Source organism: Suricata suricatta, chromosome 9, assembly GCF_006229205.1.
Source record: "Suricata suricatta isolate VVHF042 chromosome 9, meerkat_22Aug2017_6uvM2_HiC, whole genome shotgun sequence".
NCBI classification, from domain to species: Eukaryota; Metazoa; Chordata; class Mammalia; order Carnivora; family Herpestidae; genus Suricata; species Suricata suricatta.
In genome coordinates this window covers 74,832,341-74,856,807 of record NC_043708.1, presented here as the reverse complement: position 1 = coordinate 74,856,807, position 24,467 = coordinate 74,832,341, and the positions used below count along the sequence as shown (strand labels likewise).

At 41.6% G+C, this 24,467-nt stretch overlaps 1 protein-coding gene and 1 long non-coding RNA gene across 3 annotated transcripts; one reads left to right on the top strand and one right to left on the bottom strand.

Annotated features, from left to right (window-relative positions):
- Positions 1-588: 588 nt before the first annotated feature.
- On the bottom strand, positions 589-9,687 carry LOC115302532 (transmembrane and coiled-coil domain-containing protein 5B-like). The gene is made up of 12 exons (XM_029952456.1): positions 9,606-9,687; positions 8,699-8,743; positions 7,366-7,515; positions 6,940-7,054; positions 6,556-6,606; positions 5,972-6,040; positions 4,620-4,676; positions 3,828-3,887; positions 3,053-3,117; positions 2,387-2,438; positions 2,060-2,103; positions 589-979 (listed from the first exon to the last, which is right to left on the bottom strand). Exons 2-12 carry the CDS (start codon positions 8,731-8,733, stop codon positions 781-783), a joined length of 897 nt encoding a protein of 298 aa, XP_029808316.1. The 5' UTR covers positions 8,734-8,743; positions 9,606-9,687; the 3' UTR covers positions 589-780.
- An 84-nt stretch (positions 9,688-9,771) lies between these two features.
- LOC115302594 lies at positions 9,772-23,657 on the top strand. Of its 2 annotated transcripts, XR_003913547.1 has the most exons (5): positions 9,772-9,853; positions 14,932-15,029; positions 15,803-15,893; positions 23,063-23,143; positions 23,461-23,657. It is a non-coding gene; the product is annotated as an uncharacterized LOC115302594 (long non-coding RNA). The 2 variants fall into 2 exon arrangements; XR_003913548.1 differs by lacking the exon at positions 14,932-15,029 and having other exon boundaries at positions 9,777-9,853.
- Positions 23,658-24,467: the final 810 nt, after the last annotated feature.

Here is a 24,467-nt window from a genome sequence, read left to right as displayed (position 1 = left end):
GTATCACGCAAGAGCCTGAGGAATGCATAAGAGAAAGGAGATGTCAAAGGTGAGAGAGGAGCACGAGGAAGGAGGCAAGTGAAGCAGTCTCAGGTCTGGAGGGATCAGAGGAGACATTAGGTACAAAAGCGTGTTTGGCTGATTTTATACTACTTTCCTATGTCACTTGAACTTTAGGGTAATTTTCTTCTCAATTGAGAATGAGTAACTATGTGTGTACATGAAAAAAAAAGGGTCAGCTTTCCAGGACATCCCACTCCTATAATAGAGAGCATAATATAAAAATAAAAGAGCTTCAGGAAGGACAATGTGTTGTTAAATTATTGAATGAAAGCAAGCTTTATATTCACCTCATGATTTCTTAGTTGAAGGGCCTTTGTGCCCCACCCAGAGTGCGTGGAGAACGTCACAAATGAAGACATGATTTTTTCCTGTTTTCTTTAATATGGAGCAGAGGATGGAAGTACTGGTGGAGGCGGGGGGAGTTTCTTAACTCTGAGTGCAGCTTTTCTCAAAACACAGGTCGAAACTCAATGTCAAATGAGGCCCCTGAACTCACAGACCAAATTCACAGACCAACACAGGAAATTTTGCTCAAACATATTCTTTATTTGAAAGAGAACCACTCCAAAGGAAAAGTAAAGGGAGAAAATGAAACGAAGAGGTCACATGTCCAAGTCAAGGTTCCCACTTCTTTCTTGGCCCATCCCTAACACGGGGCTACAGCCACATCCCCTCTCTCCACGGGGTGTGGTGTAGAGCCCTCCATATCACTTCCGACTAATGTGGTAGAACTTCTTCCACCTCTAGAGTGAGGAAGGGAAGTAAGACTTCGCTCAGTCTCTTCAAGGTGTCCCTGCTCATTACCATGCGCAGGATATCCACAAGAAGGTCTGGGTTTATGTACTGCAGGTGGAAGAGCACATTGCCCAGCAGCCTCATGAAGATCATGACCAGGAAGACACCACACCTGAAATGTCTGCAAAGAGACATTCTTGGTTAGCATGGGGGAAAGAGGCAGCACATGATCCAGCTATAGGAGGTGAAACTCACACTCATAAGTAACTGGTAAATTGCTCTTTGGGAAAAACTGATGGGGAATGGAGACACACAGGATGAGGGAAGGGGGATCGGTGACAGCATAAAAAGATTAATGTGGCGGTTAGGAATTGCATATGGCTCTCCTGACGTGTAAGCCTTCTGACAGAATGGATCTCCATATGGAAACGTTGGAGGTACAAAAGGAGATTTTTCCAGGTACTACATATGGGGCAGACCTTTTGGGTTGTCAGAAAGTGTCCAGGACTGTTACACATGACCAGTGACCCTCTTCAGATCTACAATAGCAAGCAGTTCTAGAACTTAAAACAGGATCAGGACATCTCTGATATTAACATACAAGCAAAATCGTTAGGACAGGTTTTTCTTTCAAGTGTCAAAAGAGACCAAGCTAAACAATACAAGATGTGTGTGTGTGTGTGTGTGTGTGTGTGTTCTTGTGTGCTCCCAAGAAAATTTTGCACTGAAATGTGGTCTAAGGCCTTCCGTCTTCAACTACATTGAAATGTCATAAATTGAAGCTCTCCATTGAAGTGCCACATGGAGCATTTCAGACTTAGTCTCCTTGTTTCAAAAATTAAAAAAGAAATGGCATAGAGGGTTCAGATGATTTTTGTTTTCTAGAATTTTACAGCCTACAGTAAGAGAACGGGGAAAATTAAGGCACCCTGAACTGTTCCAGCAAAGAGTATAGCAGAATATCAGGTTCAGGATCTGAAAAATAGAAAGCGGTCATACCAAGGACCGTAAGAATGAAAATTCAAAGTAAAACGCAACCTGCAATCTTCATCTTGAAGAAATAGCTACATTCTCCACCCACCAAGTTCTGCGTAGCCTGGTGGTGAGGAAGGAAGGAAGGGCTGGGAGACATTTGGAGTGGCCTCGTATTTTCTGGCTGGTGCGTGTAGTTATCCTTATTCCTTCCTCCCTGACCAAGTCACTCGCTTCTACAGAGGGGATGGGGCCTAGACGAGGTAAGAACCAAGGTTCTACCACTTACCTGTACCAAAAGATTCTCTTCTGTTTCTTAATGATGGTCTTCTCCTATGGGAAGCAATAAAAGCCACAGCTGAGCCTGTCCAGGTAGTCACAGAGAGGCAGTGTCGTGGGCTGACTACGAGCCACCCAGGAGTCAGGAGTCAGGCTGCCTGGATCTGAACCCTGACTGCCACTTCCTAGCTGCCATAGTGCCACACAAGCTCCCATGCCTCATTACGTCCTAACTTGAGGCTTATTAAAAAGGGGAGAGGATGCAGGGGGCAGGGAGAGAGAAGCCAGGGGAGGCAGGGATAAAGGAAAACTCCGGTTTGGGACAAGGAAGACGTACCAGAATTGACCCAGGTTTCACTATTTGGGAGGAGTTGTTCTGGGCTTTGAATCTGGGAGAAAAAGTTGAGATACAGGAATTATATGACTTAATCTGAGGGGCTGGTGGAAGGTGCTTTTCTAAGTCATGCAACATCTATGACTTAGTTCCTAGATTCTTGATAACATTCACAGTGCTCAGCATTCCAAACTCATAACTGTTCAACATACAAAGAACCAGGGAAATGTGGTACATTTTCCAGAGAAAAGACAATCAAGGAAGAATAACCCTGTCATAAGTCTGATGTTGGGTTGAAACTGCAAAAAGTCTTACACATGTATGGTTACCGGACTTATAAAAAAAGGCACCGCTGAAAATGATATTCTCTGAAATAAATGGTGCTGGGTCAGTTGGCTAGCCACACAGAAAAACATGATCTTGATCTCTACTTCACACTATAGATAAAAAAACAAATTCCAGATGAATGCAAATCTAGGTGTAAAAAGCAAAATAATAAATAATAAAAAATTTTAGGGCAAAACCTGGAAGAATACTTTTATGACCTAAAGAAACCCACCAAGAAAAAAAACAAAAACCTAAAACTGGTCTGAGAAGCACTCTGCCCCTCAAAGACGTCCTGGAGACTGTCGCTTCAGTCTATCAGGGACGTCAGATTTCCACACTTACACTTCTTCTTCAAGAAGCAGCACCTCTTTTTCCTTTTCCATCTGCCTCAGAATTTCCTGGTATTTCTTCCCATGCAAATAAAAAAATTGTTATAAGTAAGAATTCCCCTATATTTCATTGCAGTGTCACTGATGATTCTCCTAAGAGTAACTCCTAATATTCCAAATGGTGCATGCATGAGTGGATATACCCAAGTAGGGAAATATTCTAATAAAAATTGAGAGATACTGTGATTAGATGGATATGGATATTATATATATATATGCACACGCACATTGTGGCTAGATAGAGATGGAGATATATAGATACACAGATCTATATATATACATCCATATATACATATACATAAGTACTGTGGCTAAATGGATATGTGTGTATATATGGATATATGGATATATACACACACACACACACATAGTGTGGCTAGATGGATATCTCTCTTTGGATTCTGCTTGTATTCAAACCCCAGCTCTGATGGTTACTAGTTGTTTTCCCAGAGCACATTATCTAACTCCTATAAACCCTTGTGTCCTCCTAATCATGACAATAGCATCCCCATAGTTTTACTGGACAAATTACCCGAGAAAAATACTGTATGCGCCAGTGCCTGGCACAAAGTAAATCCTTAACATACACCTGTTTCATTGTTGTTTCTATGTATAAGGCATTTTTCCCTGTGACAGATTTTAGCCTAAGGAGGAATCAAGGAGTCCGTGGCTTTGCGGCTTTGCAGGGTTTCTGCTTCGCCTCTGATCAGCGCTTGCAGGCAGTGTACCTTTATGTAGTGGGCCTGGTCCTCACAGAGCTGATGCAAAGATTGGTAGTTGCCCTCTATCTAGAAAGAAAAGAAAATTAACAAATCTCATCAGAACTAAGCGTAGGCTGCTCCCTGGGACCCTAACTGGTACACTGGACATTTGTTACCTAGCAACCTGTTCCTTGAAGGGAAGACAAGCACATGACAAAGCAGTGATCTCATCATTCGTGGGCAAGTATGGTGTAATTTTGAGAGAAAAAAAAAAAAAAAAAAAGGCTTGCCCAGGCTGTTGAATGCCTACCGGGTGAACAGAGAGGCCTCAGGATGCTTAGGTTTGGAATTCAACAACAGGGGCGCCCGGGTGGCTCAGTTGGTTGGGCGTCCAGCTTCGGCTCAGGTCATGATCTCATGGTTTGTGGGTTTGAGCCCCGCGTCGGGCTCTGTGCTGACAGCTAGCTCAGAGCCTGCAGCCTGTTTCAGATTCTGTGTCTCCCTCTCTCTCTCTGACCCTTCCTTGCTCACGCTGTCTCTGTCTCTCAAAAATAAATAAAAAACAGAAAAAAAATTCCCTTGGAATTCAACAACAGCATTTCGAGTGTTAGAGGTAAAAGAGTGTTTGAGAAATGGTAAGAGCAATACTTCTAATATAAGCTCTCTTTCCCTTCACCTGCATGTAAGTCAGAAATTGGTCTGCCTGAAGCTCTTGCTCCTCCCCATGCTGGGCCTCAAGCTGTCCTATTTCTAAGATCTTTGTGTTTCTCTCTCATTTATATTCTGGACAGAAATTCAGTGAGGAGACATTGCCTCTACCTTGAGCAATTCCTTGTCTTGCTTTGCACAGGACTCTGTTGCCTTTTGTAGCCTCACCTGGAACACAGCAGAAAGCATTATTTTGTGGAAGGCAAGTGGGTAACAGTCACCATCTCTCCAGACCATCAGAGAATATGATAAACATGACTATCATATATTGAGGGATTGAGGATCTGTTATAGCAACCTAGGATGGACACTATTGTTAGCCCTACTTGGCAGATGAGGAGACAACAGCAAGGAGAAGTTAAGTGCTTAACTTAACTTCATTTTTATTTTTTAAGTTTTATTCTTTACTTATTTTGAGAGAGAGAAGAAGAGGGAGAGAGCAAGTGGTGGAGGGGCAGAGAGAGAGAGGGATACAGAATTCCAAGCAGGCTCTGCTCTGTAAGCACAGAGCGTGATGTGGGGCTCGAACTCATGAACCAATCAATAGTCAAGTGCCTAACCAACTGACCCATCCAAACGCTCCAAGTGCTTAACTTTAAAAGTCATCTGGTGGCAGAGCTGACATTTAAGTGTTGGTCACCTGACTCCCCAGTCTTTGAGCCTTACCATCCTGCTTCCTCTAGCTCCACCGACCAAAGCTCCCAGGCCTCTTTCTCCTCCTCTTTCTCCATAGGGAGTACTCACGTGCTGTCTGAATCACAGAGCAAAGGAATAAAACCAGGCAGCAGGGCTCTAGCACGGTCTCTGGCATGGTCTCAGTTAAATTGCCATTATGCTGCATAAATTTGCAGAAAGCTTCCCAACAGGGTTTCTGTCCTCTATTAGGCATCCACTTCATACATTCATTCAACAAATAATGCGCATCTAATATGTGCTAGGTGCTGTTCAAGGAACTGGAGAAATAGAATGAATGACATAAAAACTCTTGCCTTCACTGGGTTTATCCTCTAGTAGAAGAAAAAGATACACTGAATTTTAAAAATAAAACTTTTTTGGCCTATAAGACATGGTTTGGAAAATGAGATAAGATTATTGACAATCTCTATATAATTATGGAAGTCAGCATTCTCATCCTACCTAAACATCTGTATCTGTGTGTCATTTAGATCCTAAACTGCTTGCGGGCCGTGATGTGCATTCAGAACATGTGCGCTATTGACTGATGGGTGACGAGATCTCTGGAGCAGCGCCCTCTACTGGGATGACATCGCAGTTACTTGACTAGTAATGTTATGAATGCCCCATAGGCCATGAGGGAAAGTACAGGGAACAGAAGACATTCGCTCACCTCCGATAAGCACACAGACATACCTAGCCCGGGAGGGTCCTTGAAAGCAGTTCCTTCCAAAACCTAGAATTGACACACATCTCCCCGAAAATCCCAAGGTTTGCTTCTCTACTCACCTTCAGTTCTGCCAACATCTGCTTTAGGGCTTCTTTATCAAGGCCAATGTTCTTAAATCTCCTTGAAATCTGAAATACCATCCCCCAAATTTTAGGTCTGCGTGAGAGACACAGACCTAAAAACCTGGGTCAGTGGCAGAATTTGGGGTCTCAGGGCTATGGAATGGTGGTTAATTAACTTAGATCCCAGATAGAAGCTTGCTAGAAGAGCTGCTATGGGAGCTGCCTGACTCCTGGCTGGATGGACCTTTCTGTTCCCATAGGCCATGAACACAGCTGCACAAGGAGGTAAGAAGGAAGAGAAGGAAGGGGGAAGGGGGGCAGAACCCTTTGGGGATGGAGGAGGAGGGGAAAACCTTTTCTCCTTCCACAGTCCCTTAGCTTTCTCCCCAGATCTGTAATGCCAGGGAACAAAGGGGGCTGTGAATCAGAAAGATTCACTAAGAGAGTCACTGTGTGGCAGAGGGGAGGGAACACACACATTCAGCTGGGTGCTCCTTCTTGGGTCTTTCTGACTGGGGAGGTCAGATGATCCTGTCAGGATTCCTAAGAAATGAGCCAAGTTTGAGGACGGTCCACCTTACCTTCTTCTGAAGCTCCACCACATTCCTGCTTAGAATCTTGTTGCTTTTTTCCTATGAAGAGGAAGAGGTAAAGGGAATAAACCCTCTCTACTCTTGTACTTTCCCCCTCCCTGGGTCTCTAAAATATTGCTTGGGGAGAAGTGCATGGAGGGGAAAATTGCACTCTGGCCCCACACAGAGGATCTGGGAACAAAGCCCAGGCCTGGGGCCCCCGTGCCAAGCACTTCATTCTCAGAGCAAGAGCGCTTTCTTAGCTGTGATTTCTCCAGACACAGAAACAACCATAGATGATGATCCCCTAGGAAAGAGAGAGAGAGAGAGGGAGGGAGGGAGAGAGCGGTGGCTGAAATGCATCATGTGGTCCTTTTCTAGACGCCTCCTTACCAGCTTTGCTGCCTCTGATGCCAGGTTCCTCAGGGCTTCCTTCTCACATCCAGTGTGGTTCAACTCCTCCCTCTCGTTGGCTCGTCCTGGTGACAGGGCACTCTCTCTTTCCAGGCTGAAAAGTATAGTCACCCAGGTGTGGATCAGTCCTAAGGAAGCTGCCACTCGCACCCCAGCCTAGGAGGCCGCTGCCAAGGTCTCCGGGAGCCAGAGAGACTGCCAAACGTGGTGGCAAGTCAACATCAGCCTCCTGGGGAAATGTAATGCAAATATCTATACATAAAGCCTTCTGGGGGCGTCACAGTTTATGCTTCAGAATTAACACACCACGACTGATCGAGAGAAAAGGAAACCTTCCTCCCACCTTCTTTATTCCAAGGGCCATACAGTTGAGAAGACCTTGCCTCACCAACCGCAGGGCCTGACCTTTGAATAGCTTCTTCTTTCTCCTGAATTTTTCTGAGAAGAACCTGATTTGCCTCATCCAGTCTCTGCAAGTCCTTTTCAAGGTCGAAGTTCAGGTAGTCAAGATTTTGTTTTGTGACTTTTAATTTCAGTATTTCTGTCATCTTCTGCCTGTAGGAAAATTGTCTTCATTACTGAACACGGGACAGGAAGACAGAAGGGACCTGAGATTTCTCTGGTCATCTCACTCCTCCTCCCACCTTCTGTGACACTGTGTCTAAGCAGCCCTGTGTGGTAGGCTTCCATGATAAATTTATTTCTATAGTGTCTTGCATAAAATAAGTTCCTGAAATCAAATTACAGTTTAAATGTAAATTTTATAAATGGAACCCATTTAAACACAAACCTTTCATAAGGCAGAATTTTTTATACAAGTAACTATGTTCCAACTTACTTTTTTATTTATTTTTTTAATGGTTTTTTTAAAATTTATTTTTGAGAGACAGAGACAGTGTGAGCAGGGGAAGGTCAGAGAGAGAGGGAGACAGAATCTGAAGCAGGCTCCAGGCTCTGAGCTAGCTGTCAGCACAGAGCCCGACGCGGGGCTCGAACTCACGACCGTAAGATCATGACCTGAGCCGAAGTCGGACGCTTAACCGACTGAGCCACCCAGGTGCCCACCAACTTACTTTAAAAAAAAAAATTATATGGAGTATGTGGAATCCAAGCTATACCTATTAAAGATCTGTGAGGGACAGAAATTTCTTTAGTTTCCTTTTGTTACCAGGAGTTTATTTTCTACACCAGTCGAGTAGGCACATGGGCTCGGTGGAGGTCAGGGATGGGAGTGAATCCTTTCTCCAAATAAGACTAATTTGCTTTTTGAAGCATTAGCTATTTCTAAAAACTCCATTAGGGGCACCTGGGTGGCTCAGTCAGTTAAGTGTCAGTCTTCAGCTTAGGTCATGGTCTCATAGTTCATGAGTTCGAGCCCCATGGTGGGTTCTGCACTAACAAACAGCTCAGAGCCTGGAGCCTGCTTCAGATTCTGTAACTCTCTCTCTCTCTCTCTCCACCCTCTCTTTCACTCATGCTCTGCCTCTCTCTGTCTCTCAAAAATAAATAAATGTTAAAAAATTTTTAAACCCAGTCATGGTATGAGGAAGTCCAAAGATTTGAAACCAAAGCCTTTTCTCCCCAGGAAGCCCCCCACCCCAGCATCTTCCTCCCTCCCCTCCAGGTTTGAGGAGATAATGGCCTGCACAATGGAGGTTCTCTTCCTTACTGAATTGCTGCAGACCCTTCCCACTGCAGCTCCCCTACTGAATTTTTTTTAATCATTCTCATTACTTACACATCATCCAGTGGGTCCTGTCCAACTTCTTTCATTGTGGGTTTCCTAAAATGTTAACACAAACATTTATTATGGAAACATAGCCACTAATGTCTAGCACTGTAACATTGCCCCACACCGGCCCAGAAGGGAGCAGGCAAAAGTTTGACAAGGCAATAGAGAGCCAAGAAGAGACCCATGCCTTCTAGACCCCCCTGCTTTCGAGGATTTATTGCAATGTTATACTAAATTCCAGTAATCCAGATTGTGTTTTAACTTAAAATGGCATACATGAATCCCACGAGAACACAGAAATCTTTTTGTTTTCACAATTTTTCACATTTTGGCTACCTTTCCCTTTCTTGGCCTACATTTGTCCAGTCACAGGTAAAATTAAAGGTACTCAAGCATAGGTCTAATAGCAAATGCACTGAGAGGTTATTTCTAACCCAGATCTCCAGGGAGACTTGGAGGAATAAAATAATAGAGAAGAGCCAGAGGGTGTCAAAAAGCTGGCTGCCCGATTTCTAGGTCTATTGCCCTCCTAGTTCTAACAAGCTCTCGATGTTACAGGCTGAGATGATCCTGAAATAGCAGCAAAAACAGCAGCATGGACAACAGGATACCACTAACTGGCAGGAAGAAACAAATGTTTGGCTCTCAGGGATGGTGTCTCCTAACTATTGCCCGAAAATGAAAGGTCAGGACTGAAACCAACCTAAGAAAAGTAGAGTTCCAAATTCCCCTCTCCTTTCATGCTCCACCTTCTCTTCTTTTCTCTTCTCTCTGAAACTTTTTGGCTTTAATTCTCTTTTTAGTTCCGTCTCCCACCTCCTTTCCCTTTCATTGCCCTCCTGTATTTTCCTTTCTTTCCTACTCTCTTTACACACGAGGCATGCTAGCCTTTGATGATGTCCTCTGAACTCACCCTTCTCTTCCCAACTGAGATTTCTTCAGTTCCCACTGAGATTTCCAACTGATTGTCAGAACTTTCAGAAAAGATATGTCCTTGCTTGATTGGGTTCTCTGCGTATCACCCATCCTCTCCAGGAGGGTGGGGCAGCATGTCATAGTAGGGAGGAGTGGAGGGTGGCCACAGCTCAACATCACCCCTGTAGGCAGCACAGGAGCAGGGTTCAGAACTTCAGGACAGTTTCAGTCTCTTCTTACACAGAGGTAAGATCTAGGGAACACATTTCTGGACAAAGAGTAAATCCCTGTGAAACGGCAATCACCTCTATGGAACACATTTCTTCCTTTCCCCAAACCCCTGGGTCTAGTGGGAGTTGAGATCACTCTCATTTCTTTTCCTTCATCAACTCTTTGTGTTACATGTGCAGACTGCTGTGCCCAAGTCCAAATTATGCTTTTCTCTTTAAGGCATCTAAGAGCTATGGGGTAGGAATGTGTGAGAGCAGGCCAGGAGGAATCAGAGATGTCTTATCTATGGGCCAAGAAAGCCCTCATTCTCACCACGTAGGATTCGTGGAGCTACAAAACAAACCCCTTTATGTCCCTGAATTGGCACTGCCAAGACATTGGGAATGAAAGGTCTGATGTTTCAAAGATGAGGTTTATGGAGGTAGAGCAGAAAGGAGGAAAGAAGAGTATTAGGTCCAGAGACTTGATTCCACTGCCTACTCCTTCAGAATTCCCTCCTCATTTTCTATAAGTTACTGGACTCCTGAATGGGATTTCACGCACTAGTGACACTCTGCTAAGCAATTCTGGATTCTCTGATTGAGAAAATGAGGCAGTATACAGAGCTGAAGGTCAGTGAAGATGTGTGCTTGGATTTCAGATCTGTCCATTTCTGTCCCTTACACTCAGTTCACTCCTCCATGATGTAACTGTATTGTGTTCATCTCCAGTCCCTGGAAAGGCCTTACAGAACAGAACATACCACTGTGTTTCCAGGAAAATATCTCCTACACAATAACATCTGTCATAATCTTATCCATCCTTCTCAGCTCACTTCAAATGTTGCTTCTACACCTTCCCAGATACCAAGCCCCAGTCCCAGCACAATTAATTCCTCCAACCTCCTTTCTCCTCCTTTCGTATCTTATATTGTTTCTAGGAATGTGCATATACCGGTCTTTATCCCACAATTAGGCTCTAAATCCCTTGAGAGAGTGTATTTTAATGGGAGACATTCTGATTACCCTTCCCACTTGAGCTTTAGGAGGACCATTTACACATAACTCAATGGGAATGGTGCCCCCTGGAGTTGTTCAGGAAGGGGGTAGCTTTGAAAATGGACAGTGGAAGGTAGGCTGGGTTAGGGAAAGAAAGCACCTGAGTTTCATTCTCTCCTGGTACTTCACAGTTGTGTTACCTTGGGCAAGTTACTTGATCTCCCTGAGCTCACATCTTCTGACCTGTGAGATGGGCATTACCCCTATTTCACAAAGTTTTCATGGAGATTAAATGAAATAATATATGTGAAGCTCTTAACCCAGAATGTGGCACTGAGGAGCACTGAATTCTCATCTGTTCTCCAACATTGCGCATGCTCCATTTTTCTGTCTCATATTACCTTTGCATGTGGCATTATGCCAAATGATTTTAGAATAAATGAGCAAATGAAGGACTCATTGCACTCCCTTTATACAAAACAAGGGTTATCCTTTCTTTTCTTACACGTGAGAGACTGTCACCTATACACCCTGATTAGCACACTGTTATTTACAGCACAGCACACCATAGCAGAGTTCTCCACAGAGGGCCATGCCCCCCATGATGCTCATCTACAATCACCAGGGAGCAGCGGTGGCCTCGGCTGGCGAATCACTGATGAAGAACATATTCTCTACACTAAACTGCCTCTCCCTTTTCTTTAAAGACGCCACACGAATCCCTGTCTCTTGATCTCTTCCAACATGAATCTTTCTTAGCTTATTGCTCTAAGTAGACCACCTGTGCTGTTTTCCTTTTTGCTTTGACACTAAGAAGCAAAAACACCACATTTGAAGTCCCCAATTTTTGTGACTATACAAGTCATCGTGGCCTGTATATCTTTCCCTTAGTCCTATTCTCCTATTCATTTTTCAAGTAATGCTGATGTTCAACTTATTTTCCACTATGTTGTATTAAATCTATAGTTTCAGATGATACAGATGTAAGTAAACATAAACACAGACATAGTTAAGGATACAAATAATAGCAAACAGATAAAGATCTGAAGGGGCTAGAGTAAGCAGGTGGCCGCTTAGCTCAGTTGGTTAGAGCGTGGTGCCAATAATGAAGGGGCTAGAGTGTTTGGGTGGCATGGATAAGAACAGAGCCTATGGAATCAGACCCAACTGACTTTGAATATCCATTCCACCACTTCCCAGAGGTGAGGTCTTGGAAAAGTTACTCAACTTTTTGGACTTCAGTTTTCTAATTAGGAAAGTGCATGTGGATCATTCTGTGGCATAAAAGATACTTTGAAAATGTGGGTCTCCATAGATATAAACTCATTCCCCCCACCCCTAGATATAAACTTTTAAGAGTAGGCACTTAAAAGTGTTCTTTTTCCTTGGTTAATCTCCATACAGGGTATAATCCATGGATATAAAACACTCACTGTGAATATATACCTAAGTACTTTCTTCCTTGATGTAGTTCCATTCACATTATCTTAGCCAAGTAGAAAGAATAATATCACGTGTCAAGATGACAAAGGCTTTTTAACACCTCTTTTTTTTTAAAATAAGTCTAAAAACAATCAACTGCTTGGATTTCCTATGGCCCTCCCTTACACCTAGGAGTTACACTTGTAATGGCTCACTGGGGAGTTCTAAGCTCCAGCAGGTTAGGAAAACAAGGACTTGATGGCTTCCATTTACTGTTTTGAGTTCTGACTTTTTGTTCTCAACAGCTTAGTGTTCTTGAGAACAGCTCCTGTTTTGTTCCAGACTACATCGGAGACCTATGCTAATTTGCATGGCTACAGAATTCAGTCTTAACCTTTTCCTTAGAAATCCCACAGGTCAGAAGGGTTTGTGTTATTATGCTATTTTAGTTCTCTACAAATATCACATCATGGCAAGATGAATTGTTGCAGTGTCAGGAATTAACTCTGTTTTCTGAGTAAGAAGAATTAGTTTCAATCTATGGATTGTATATCTGGAAGAAGATCAAACATTTAGATTTAATGTGTTTTAAAGACATTACATTCTTTGCTTTCCATACAGATATGTAAAAAAATTATTATTTTGATATTAAAATTTTTTAAATTTATTTTTGGGAGAGAGAGAGAGAAAGCACTCACAACACGTGCACATGAGCAGGGGAGGGGACAGAAAGGGGGACAGAGGATCTGAAGTGGACACTGCTGACAGCAGTGAGCCCAACAAGGGGTCCGAACTCAGGAGCCATAAGAACATGACCTGAGGTGAAGTCGAGCTCAACCGACTGAATCACCCAGGTTCCCCTAGTCTTTTGAGATTTAGAAGAAAGACACTAATTTTGCATTTTGTATAACATTAAGACTAAGTTGTCAATCAAAACTAATAGATAAAATAAAAATTTCCTGTATCATAAGAGAGATTGTTTAGAAGGGAACAGTAGAATTGTACAATTGGTCATCAAAGGTTATAATACTCCAGTGGAAATATAATGAATGGCATCATCATCAAAAAAGAAAACTATTCCTTCCAACCCACCATGATAAAAAACTTTTCTCATGATATTCTTACTCTCTGGGAGGGATCTACCTAGGATGAATCCCTAGATTATCTGTAAGACACCGGGTCATTTAAGATAAAAATAATGACAACATAGGATTCTTGAAAACTCTAAAATCTGCTTTATACTCTGTAATGCAACCAATGATAGAGGGTGTCGAAAATTCTGCCGGTGTACTGCTTTTCATATTCAGTGGATTTACTGAAAAAAAAAATGAACAATTCAGTTAGTTTTCAGTATGGTCTAATAATTTATGCTCAGCAACAAGACCTTTTTAACAAAAAGAATTCATATGTAAGTAATAATTATATACACTTTCCGTGGGATGCAAATTGGCATGATAACCTTGGAAAACAATTTAGAGAAAACATCTACTTTGGCAAAACCATTTTTGGAAAACTGTAAATGGCAAAATAGAACATGCACCCATCCTACTCACCAGTAATCTCACTACACAACATACTCTAAAAAGAAAAGCTCTTGCACATATACCCCAGGAGAGAATGTACACTAATTTTTACACAGCAGTGTTAATAGCAAAATGCTGAAAGTACCCCAGATGTCCAACAACAGTAGAATGGAGAAATAAATGGTGATATATCGCCGAAGAAATAATTTACATGATACTCAATAACATTGTTGAATCCCCTAAACATAATAGTATAGTCTTTTTTGTTTGTTTATTTTGAGAGAGAGAAAGAGAGTGAGTGAGCAGAATATGGGCAGAGATAGAGGGAGAGAGAGGATGCCAAGCAGGATCCTCGATTTCAGTGCAGAGCCCAACACTGTGGTCCAGGGCTTGAACTCACCAATCATGAGACTGTGACCTGGGCTGAAACCAAGGGTCCAACACTTAACCGACTGTGTCACCCAGGTGCCCCTAAACATAATATTGACCAAAAGAGGCAGAATGTTTGCATTCTAAATTGAGATGTACAAAGTTCAAGATAGATTAGACAAACAGTGTATCTTAGAGTACATATATAGGTAATAAATCTATTAAGAAAAACAAGGCAATAATTTTCAAACAATTTTCAATAGTAGTTACTATTCTGGAGGAGAGAGAGGATGAAATCAGGATAGGGTACAGAAGGCTTTCACAGTATATTCTGCTTTCTAGCCTGGGTACATGAGTGTGACGAGTTAAACCCTCCACATGTGTTTTATCCAATGTTTCAACTACACTTCACAGTAAGGCATACAGAGGAAAGGCAGCTGGGTTTCAGGTCCTGATGTCTAAGGTCCCTATACCCCCAGGGGATGTTCACAGTTAACAGCTGAAAGAAGGAGGGTTAGCCCTTCTGCAAAAGGCAATCCCCTGACAGACTTCCCCTTAGTCCAAACCTAGTGCTGGCCTGTTGAAATCAACACTCTGGATTTGCCAAAATGGGGAAGTGACTGCAGGCGTGACTTTAAGGGGAAATAAAAAGGGGCCCGTTTCCAATGGGGGGGATGAAAGAGACTTGGTTCTGAAGCTTAGAATTCGCAAACCGCCAGAATTTGCATATCGACCAGAGATATATCAGGCTTGACTCACATGTTTATATATATATTTTTAAGTTTTTGTTTATTTATTTTAGGAGAGAGAGAAAGAGAGAGAGCATGCAAGTGGCTGAGAGGCAGAGTGACAGGGAAAGACTGAGATTCCAAGCTTCTCTGAGCTCGAACTCACAAACTGGTGAGATCATGATCCTAGCAGAAACAAAGAGTGGACACTTAACCAACTGAGCCCCCCAGTACCCCTATAATTTTTTGTTGTTGGTTGCGAACAACTTAAAAAAATTTTTTTTAATGTTTTATTTATTTTTGATACAGAGAGAGACAGAGCATGAGAGGGGCAGGGGCAGAGAGAGAAGGAGACACAGAACTGGAAGCAGGCTCCAGGCTCTGAGCTAGCTGTCAGCACAGAGCCTGATGCGGGGCTCGAACCCACGAACGTGAGATCCGACCTGAGCCAAAGTCAGAGGCTTAACCAACTGAGCCACCCAGGCACCCCACGAACAACTTCAAAATAGGAGATTTTGTGTGAAAATCTTGAATTTCAGTTCCTCTTGAACGCTCAAATATGGTAGCACTGGATCCATATTTAGACAGAATATTCACTCTCCAGTTCAGGACTGTCCACATCACTCCCTGTTGGTCTATACTCATGTTGCTCATTTACATTAATCTAGCGCTGAAGGCTTGGGCGACACCTGACTTGTGGATTCTGTGAGTGTCACGAAAATGTAGTCCTTTTGCTTCTTCTGCTCCAGAAATAAGACTGGGCATGGCAAAGGCCAAGGGAATGCCCTTGGAGGCTGGGCACTAAGTTACATGGTGTCTGAAGCAGCAATGTGGCCCCTGGGGCCGGCCTGCAAGGATCTGGTAGGGAGGGGCTAGGTTCAGGTTGGTAGGGTAAAGAACAACAGCTAACTTCTCTCTGGCTTTTTTTTTTTTCGATGATGGAAGTTCAAGATCCAGTATAACACAAAAGGTGGATGGCAATGGGAGGAAGCCACAGAAGAGAATTGATACTGGGCATCTCATTGCTCTTGAAAAGGTGAGCTCAGAAAGATATTTGACTTGATGAAGAAAAAGAACTATCTTTTTTTGCATGTTGATTATAGTGAAAATGTTTATTCCTGCCTTTTATGTGGTGTTTTATGACTTCCTGTTTTGATGGGAGTGAAAAAAATTAACATAAAAACATGCCCAGCCTCTTTCTCTCCTGCCGTTCAAGACAGTGACTCTTATGTTTGCTAATTCTCCTCACTTTTCCTCACCCTCCATTTCTTTTCCCATAATAACCCCTGTCCTTGCAAATGTGTAGGAAATAAAGCAAACTGAGCTTTATAACAAACAGCTGGGAGAGGGGAGGAGCAGAAAGTGGCTGTGGCTGGAGTGGGGGTGGGGGGAGTTGAGGAGGCCAGGAGGCAGTCGGAATGGTGAGTCTGGTTCTGGTCTGTCCTGGTGGGAGCCAGAGGTGAGTGCAAATATTGTGGATGACAGAAAGACAGCAGCAGGAGTTTCTTTTCATGAAGTAAGTAGGATGCTCTTCATATTTAAGATTTTTAGTATTTGGGGCACCTGGGTGACTCAGTAGGTTAAGCTTCTGACTCTTGATCCCTGCTCAGATCATGATCTCACGGTTCGTGGGATTGAGACTACATCAGGCTTTCCCCTGACAGTGAGGACCCGGCTTGGGATTCTCTCTCAAAATAAATAAATACATGTAAAAAATAAAATAAAAATTAACAAGTACTATTTTTAGTATTTATGACACGATAAGATTTGAATTGCTTTGGGTAGATTGGGAGAGGGGAGACTATTTGAAATCTTCTCCGAACATAATGCTGGTACTGAGAGGAAGAAGGATGCTGAGGATTTTGGACTCAGGGTTACCCTGTAGCTTGGACTCTCTAGAGTGAAGGGGGACATAAGTTAGGCAGGGGGGCCTGTCCAACCTTAGAACTGGGCAGGTGAAGGAATGGATCGTAATGGAACTGACAAGACTTGGGCAAAGGCCTGAATCCAAAGGGCACCAGCAAGGATGCTCATGTCTATACTGCGTGCAGGGATGGGAGGCTCCCCTGGTTGGGAAGGAAGTCAGTGAAGGCAGGGAAACCCTGTACTTAATTGCTGCTGGGATCACTAAAAGGTCCTCACTATTTTAGCAAGGATGTTTCATTAAACATTTTCTATTCATTTGCCTAACGTGACCATGCCTCACTGCTGAATGGTGGGGATGTATTTATAAAAACAAATGTTGATTTTTATGATTGCCATAATGTCAATCAAGCCACTCTAAGTATTGGAATTCAAATATATTCAAATTAAACTGATTTAAATTCAATGCACATTTGCATAATGCCTATTGTTTATATAGTATTTGAATCTTCCCAGTGTGCCAACAGTGTTCTTTATAGAATTTTTCCTAACTCTAGGATCCATTCCAGGATCACACACTGCATTTAGTTGTCACGTCTCTTTAGTTCTCTTTTACATAAAACAATTCTGTCTTCTTTTGTCTTTAATGACATCAGCATTCTGAAAATTATAAGTCATGTGTTGCACGGAATGTTTCATAGTACATAATATATACCCTATGTATAATCTTCTTAAGAGTAAGAAAGACACAGAGAGAAAGAGACAATCTTAGTATGCAAGGGACCAGTGAAATTATTCCTACAATGCTTAATTCTAAAAATAAGTAAACTAATCTACAGGCTAATTTAAAATTAACTTTTTTAAAGAATAATTCAGACATTACATTTTCATTAGGCAGTTGCTTTTTAAAGAATGCTTTGGTGGGGGCTGAAGTATATATATTCAGAAGGTTCCATTAAAGAATCAGGAGCCTGAAGGCTGGGAGAACTTGGAAAGAGAGAACATAAGGTGTCAAGTACCTTATGAACAGGGTCCTCTCAGTGGTAAATTACATTTTCCAAAGATGACCATAATAGTCATTCTTTCTAGGACCCGGCCATTTCTTTATCACGTGAGGAGTCCCAGTCTCTTCTTCTTTGAATCTGGCTGAACTTGTGACTGTTTCCATAAATAATGCCAGGGAAGTGACACCTGAGTGGCTTCCTAGGCTAGAAAAGGCCATGCAGCTTCCACCTGGTTCCCTTGGAATTCAGCCACTGTGTTTTGAGGCAGCCCAAGCAGCCTATGGAAAGGAATCAAAACATTGGGCGTCTGGGCCTGGCTGAGCAACTTGGCAGTACTCATTACCTACTTTCCATCTTTGTAAGAAAGAAATCTTGAAGGTAAGTCCTCTGGCCCCCAGCTGTACAGCCCCAGTTAACACTTCGGAGAACAGAGCTGGTGCTCCCACTAGGCCCTGCCCAAGTTGTAGATTTGTGTGAAAAAATGTATATTTATTGTAGATGTTTTAGGCATCTAAGTTTGTGATGTGGTTTGTTGTTACATAGCTGTTGAAAATCAGAATGCTGTTGGTCAGTTGTCATATGAAGAAGAAGCAAGAAACCTGGGGTGAGGTGCTCAGAATCCTTCTACTTTCTCTTTATTTTTTAAAGTTTATTTATATATGTTGAAAGAGAGCAGGAGAAAGACAGAGAGAAAGGGAAACAGAGAGAATCCCAAGCAGGCTCCACACTGTCAGGGCAGAGCTTGAAGAGACAAACCGTGAGATCATGACCTGAGCTGAAGTCAAGAGTCAGATGCTTAACCTACTGAGCCACCCAGGTGCCCCTCAGAATCCTTTTAGATACAAAACAAAAACAATGTTCTAGTTCATAGATACCGCAGTGGAAGAGACCCAGTCAGAAGAAGTTAAACGGAGGTCTCTTTACATGTACTAGATGGAACTCATAAGCAAGAATGAACTGTCACACCGGAAAGGTCCCAGCTTAAAAACTGTCCTAGTAAGCTCCAAGCATGACTCCAAAGAGTTTTACTGGATCAGTCCTTCAACCTCCTGCACTCCATCCTAGTCCTTCACAGGAAAGACCATACATATCCCACCTTTGCGCTGCTTCTCTGCTTTATAGTAACAATCTTCAGGCCACTCTCTGCCTTGCACTGAGTACTCAAGTCCAGGTATTTGAAACTAGTAGGGCTTTTAAGAAGTGAAATACACAGCAGGAGCCTCTACAGTATAGACCCAAAGTCAACAAGGGCAGTCACAGCCACTATGCTTGAGACCAACCCAACTCCACCAGAATCACTGCACCAAAAACCCAAACCCAAGTCTCTTTCAGGAAAATAAGAGCTACTATATGATAAAGACTTCCCAAACATGGATTAGGATTTTTCTCTAGGTTGGTAGCAGTCCCTTGACAGCCATAGAAAGAGCCTTCAATCTTTTCTAAGATTTGTTAGCAACTCTTTTTCCTTTTCTCAAGTACATCTAGGGTGTAATTGGAAGACTTAATTGCAATTGATAAGCTGTAATTAGGGACTTATGGTTTCCCTAGAGTTTAGGGCCAACAGCTACAGAATCTTATTAGAAAATTTAATTAATGTATTTCTATTACATTTTCATTTACTAGGGGGGGAGAAACCAGAACAGTGATGAAAAGATTTTTATAGAAATGGAAAAAGTTAGGTAAATTATCATTTTTTAAAGCCTCATTACAACAGAAAAACACACTTTTAATGCAATTTTGTTCAGTTGAATGAGTAAAAGTGCTTCTCTGTACTTTTTCTAAAATTGCCTTTGCTCTTCCTAGGTTTAAAACAAATTAAGACTCAAAAACATATTCCAGTGTCTAGTGAAATCAGTTCATCATGGATTGGGAAAGATACAAAGTCTTGATTATAAAGGGCAAATGGAACAAAAAATTGGCTGAAAGACAACATTAATGTCTGATTACTCAAAAGACAAATAATATCTAACACAATTTTGTCCATTATGATATAATAGACGTGATATACTAAAATAAATCCCCACCGTTCTACCAAAATGAGTACAATTTTACAAATAAAGATTCATTAATTTTCAGTAAACCTTTTTGTAACCTGTTAAAATATTATTTCTGGAGAGAGTACCATGTTCAGTTATTACAGTTTTATCTTAGACCTTTTGAAATAAAGAATTGGTACCTTAGAAAGTTGTGGCAAATGTCCTGGGTGAAGGAGGATGTGGGACAGATACATTTTGGTATGAAAAGGAGTTTAATAGTTTTCAGGAAAGCCGTCTTTATAGGATGAAATAGAGGCATAAAAGTGGGAGTTGAAGAGCAGTCTTACATTATTTTCCAGGGTTGACCTTCATCTTTAGTAACAGGAGGGGGATAAACTAGGTTATGATTTCCTTAAAATAATTGCTGAGGGGCACCTGGGTGCTCAGTCGCTTAAGCGTTTGACTTTGGCTCAGGTCATGATCTCACGGTTTGTGGATTTGAGCCCCGTGTCAGGCTCTGCACTGACAGCTCAGAGCCTGGAGCCTGCTTCGGATTCTGTCTCTGTCTCTCTGCCCCTCCCCTGCTCACGCTCTCTCTCTCTCTCTCTCTCTCTCTCTCTGTCTTCCTCAAAAATAAATAAACATTTAAAAAAATAGTCACTGAGTTAAACATAATGGAAGTTCACCCCTTCTAGATCTCAAAGTCCTTCTATACTTCTTTGCCCAGCAAATATCTAGTTTTATGTCAAGGTTTAGCTTCTCTATGACGCTCCCATGGACCTCCACCGCTAGAGCAATCACCCCATCTTGAATGTAATATGCCTCCGTATAAACATATAGCTCCTGCTAGTTCATGAGCCCCTAGAGTTTTGACAGTGTCTGAACAGAAGGGTGTCTAAAGGTTAAGAGATGAAAGAAGGATTGTCGCACCTGTAATTTCTGTGCAATGGGAGAATTCTTTTCCAATTCAAATGCGACCCATATGTTATTTTTCCTACAGAGGCTTTAGGAACATTCAGAATAGAGATGGAAAGAAAGCATCAGCAATATGCAAATCGAGCCACTATTCCTAGTTAATGAGTATATATTGGCAAGCATTTTGCTAAACTTACTTAACAAAGCAAATCTCCTAAGAAAAAAAATTGATGGGGAGCCTGTTACATAAAATCTGACCTTTACATTTACAAATCAAAAAACAGAACCTCTGAAATTGGCAACACGTACCCTGATTCAAGGAAGTAGACTTTTAAGACCACATCAGCATGGAGCAAGAATAGTTCTCACTAGAATCTGAGTGGAGAAAAGACTCCAGAGTGGAAGAGAAATAACTTACTCATTTGTAGTAAGGATATGTTGAAAATTAATCTCCAAAATAAAATGAAAAAAAATTAAATTAAAAAAAAAGAAAATTAATCCCCAAATAGCATGCTACAGCATTTTTATTTTATCTGTCTCTTTCCTGATCTATTAGGAAGCCATACTCAACTGAATGGTAAACTCTTGTTCTTGTTTATCGACGCGAGTTCAGGCAGACTTGATCCTTTAAATAATTTTACGAAAAGTAGAAATAATGTCTCAAATATTATCAGAGATAGCTATCTCAATCAATACAAAATTGCAAAGGTAATCAATATCCTGGTCCTCAGAATGAGTCCACCAGGTAAGCACTTTTCCTTACAGCATTTTTTCTTAATAAGGTATATTTCTGTCTGAGTGTGCCCTATACCCTCTAAGCATGCATCCTCCCTAATTTTGTATTCTCAATTACTGGTATGGTGACTGACATATAATAAGCATTCAATAAGTACTTGTTGTAGGAATAAGTGGAAAACGAGTGGCCATAGCTCCTTTCAAATAAATCCCAAAGGCAAAATAGTTGTATTTTTTAACGGTGAGTACAAAATCTCTCTTTTTAAAAAATTTTAATATACTTTTTAGAGACAGAGAGAACAGGGGAGGGTCACAGAGAAAGGGAGACACAGAATTCAAAGACAGGCTCCAGGCTCTGAGCTAGCTGTCAGCACAGAGCCCGACACAGGGCTGGAACCCACGAACCTGAGATCATGACCTGAGCCAAAGTCAGACGCTTAACCAACAGAGCCATCCAGGTGCCCCTACAAAATCTATCTTGGTCTTGATGATAAATGCTGTAAATAATACTATTAGTATAAAAATGGCTTATATTAAATAAAAGTAGGGGTTCTTTGGGGTTTTTTTTTTTTTTTGCTTTTGTCCTCACATCATTAGTATGTGAACCAAATAATGTTGAGTGCTGTTTTTTTTTTCCACAGTCAATAGGATTTCTATAAATTTTTAAAAAAAGTGTTCTTTAAGAGAAACAGATCTAAATTGCTTACAATTTAGCCTGAAATTCAGAAAATAGATGGTAATGAAGAGAAAGGATATGGATTTTTAGTTCATGCAAAAGAGCACGCTTCTCCAAAGGCACATCAGGTCAATAAAAATTACGATTGTGTATATCTAGACCAGAATGAGCCAAAAAACCCCACATCTTTTTCAAACCAAATTCAGATTGCTTTGGGTTGATGTCTCAAAACTAGAATCTGAATAGGGACCCTTAGTATCAGATTTTAGTTAGGCTGCTTTAAGCTACGAAGTACTATCTTTCCTCATGTATCCCTCCAAAACCAGAAAATAGAGATTTCCTTTTCTGATAAAGACATATACCAAAGTCATAATTACTGCTTGAAATGGGGAATATGGTAGAAAATTTGTTTTAATTAATGTTTGGCAGCTATGTGTGGTTACACATATTTTTGATTAAAGTATTTGGAACTAGACTAAATGTCAACACAATGAGTAGTTGTCACCATTTGTATTGACACATCAAAGTAAAATTGTAACTCTGGGATCAAAGAAAAACAATGACTAGGGACAGAAAAGAAAATAATTTTTATTAATTGGTAAATTGAGTTGCACACAGAAACGTCTTCTCAAATTAGAATCAGAGAGGTGGTTCCTGCAAACATGATCAACTGAAAAGACCAAAATGCTAAATATCCCAATTCTCTTTAGCTTGTTTAAATAGCTTCTTTCATTTTTTTTCTAAAGAAAGGTCCCAGTCTCTACCACCATATTTGTCATTCTTATGCAATGCTTTGGGCAGTGATGCCAACTAAAAAAATATTTCTTGAGCTAGAACAAGAAGTGTGCTGGCTTGGGGGAGGGTTAACTGGATTCAATCCAAGAGGCAGAAGGGCCCAGAAATGGCCCGTGAGCTGTAGATGGAACGTCTTCCTCCTGCCATCCCATCTGACTAGCAGAGAGAGGGCTGGGTCAATTTTCAGACTTTACTTATAATACTGTGTTAATTGAGACTCTTTTTATTGCATGGGATGAAGGCTCCAATACTGAGTTACGAAGACTAAGACGAATCATAAGGATACATGAAAATCAACATTTGAAGGTCTTTGGAACCTAAGGTGAGCTTGTTGGCCACATACTCCTTGCTTTTGCTATTAGCTAGTGAGACTTACCTCTCATTAGGTCTTGCTTTACTGGGCATATCTATTTCATTTCATCAGATTGTCCCCTTATTTATAAATGAGGAGGTGAGTTTTATTACACAGGGCTATTGCATGAATTAATGAATCAATCCAAGCACTTAGAGCAAGGGCGCACTGCTTTCATCCATCAATTCTCTCCTCAATGTGATTCCCTTTCTGTAAACCTCCCACACTTCCTGCCACTCTCACTCTCAGCTGATGACTTGCTTCCTCTTTCACTGTGAATCCAAAAGCAATCAGAGAGAACATCCATGTGCTCCTACCACCGCCCCAACTCAGAAATCAGTGTCTGTGCCTCCCTCCTGGTAACCTGGACGCCTCTCTGTGCACCTTCTCTTCTACACAAGGACACCCCACCAAGATTGTTCCTCATTCTTTCTTGGGTCATCATTTCTCTAGTGCATCATAACCATCAGCACACACACTGTAATTTCTCCTATCATGAAAAAATAAAAAGACTATTTGGCTCCATATTTGTCACTGGTTACTACCTTATTTACCTCTTTCCCTTTAGAGCAAAGCTTGCAAAAAGAATGGTCTATTGCATTTTTTTTAGTTTATTTATTTATTTTTGAGAGAGAGAGAGAGAATATGAGTGAGCTTGAGCAAGCTTGAGCTGGGGAGGAGCAGAGAGAGAGAGGGAGACACAGAATCCAAAGCAGGCTTGAGGCTCTGAACTGTCAGCAGAGCCAAATGTAGGGCTTGAGCCCACAAACCAGGAGATCATGACCTGAGCTGAAGTCAGACACTTAAATGACTGAGCCACCCAGGCACCCCAGTCTATTGCATTTTTACTTCCTCTCCTCCCTTACTATCTTGAAACTGTTCCCATCAAACTCTCATTCCCCAGCTCTCCACCAAAGCTGCTGTTAATAATTGTCCAGCACCAGATGCATAGGGGCACATGTACCCCAGTGTTCATAGCAGCACTGTCAACAATAGCCAAATCATGGAAAGAACCTAAATGTTCATCACCTGATGAATAGACAAGAAGATGTGGTTTATATATACAATGGAGTATTACATGGCAATGAGAAAGAATGAAATCTCGCCGTTCAGGCAACATGAATGGACCTCGAGGGTGTCATGCTAAATGAAATAACTCAGGCAGAGAAGGACAGATACCATATGTTTTCACTCATAAGTGTAACAGGAGAAATGTAACAGAGGACCATGGGGGAGGGGAATGGGAAAAACAGTTGGGGAGAGGGAGGGAGGCAAGTCATGAGAGACTCTTGAA

Excerpts from the sequence above, each read along its gene's own strand:
- LOC115302532 (XM_029952456.1), bottom strand. The coding sequence starts at position 8,733 with ATGAAAGAAGTTGGACAGGACCCACTGGATGATGT. Across the intron at positions 6,607-6,939 it reads CATCAGAGGCAGCAAAGCTG|GAAAAAAGCAACAAGATTCT; the intron begins GTAAGGAGGCGT and ends TCCTCTTCATAG. Across the intron at positions 3,118-3,827 it reads ACCAGGCCCACTACATAAAG|AAATACCAGGAAATTCTGAG; the intron begins GTACACTGCCTG and ends TTGCATGGGAAG.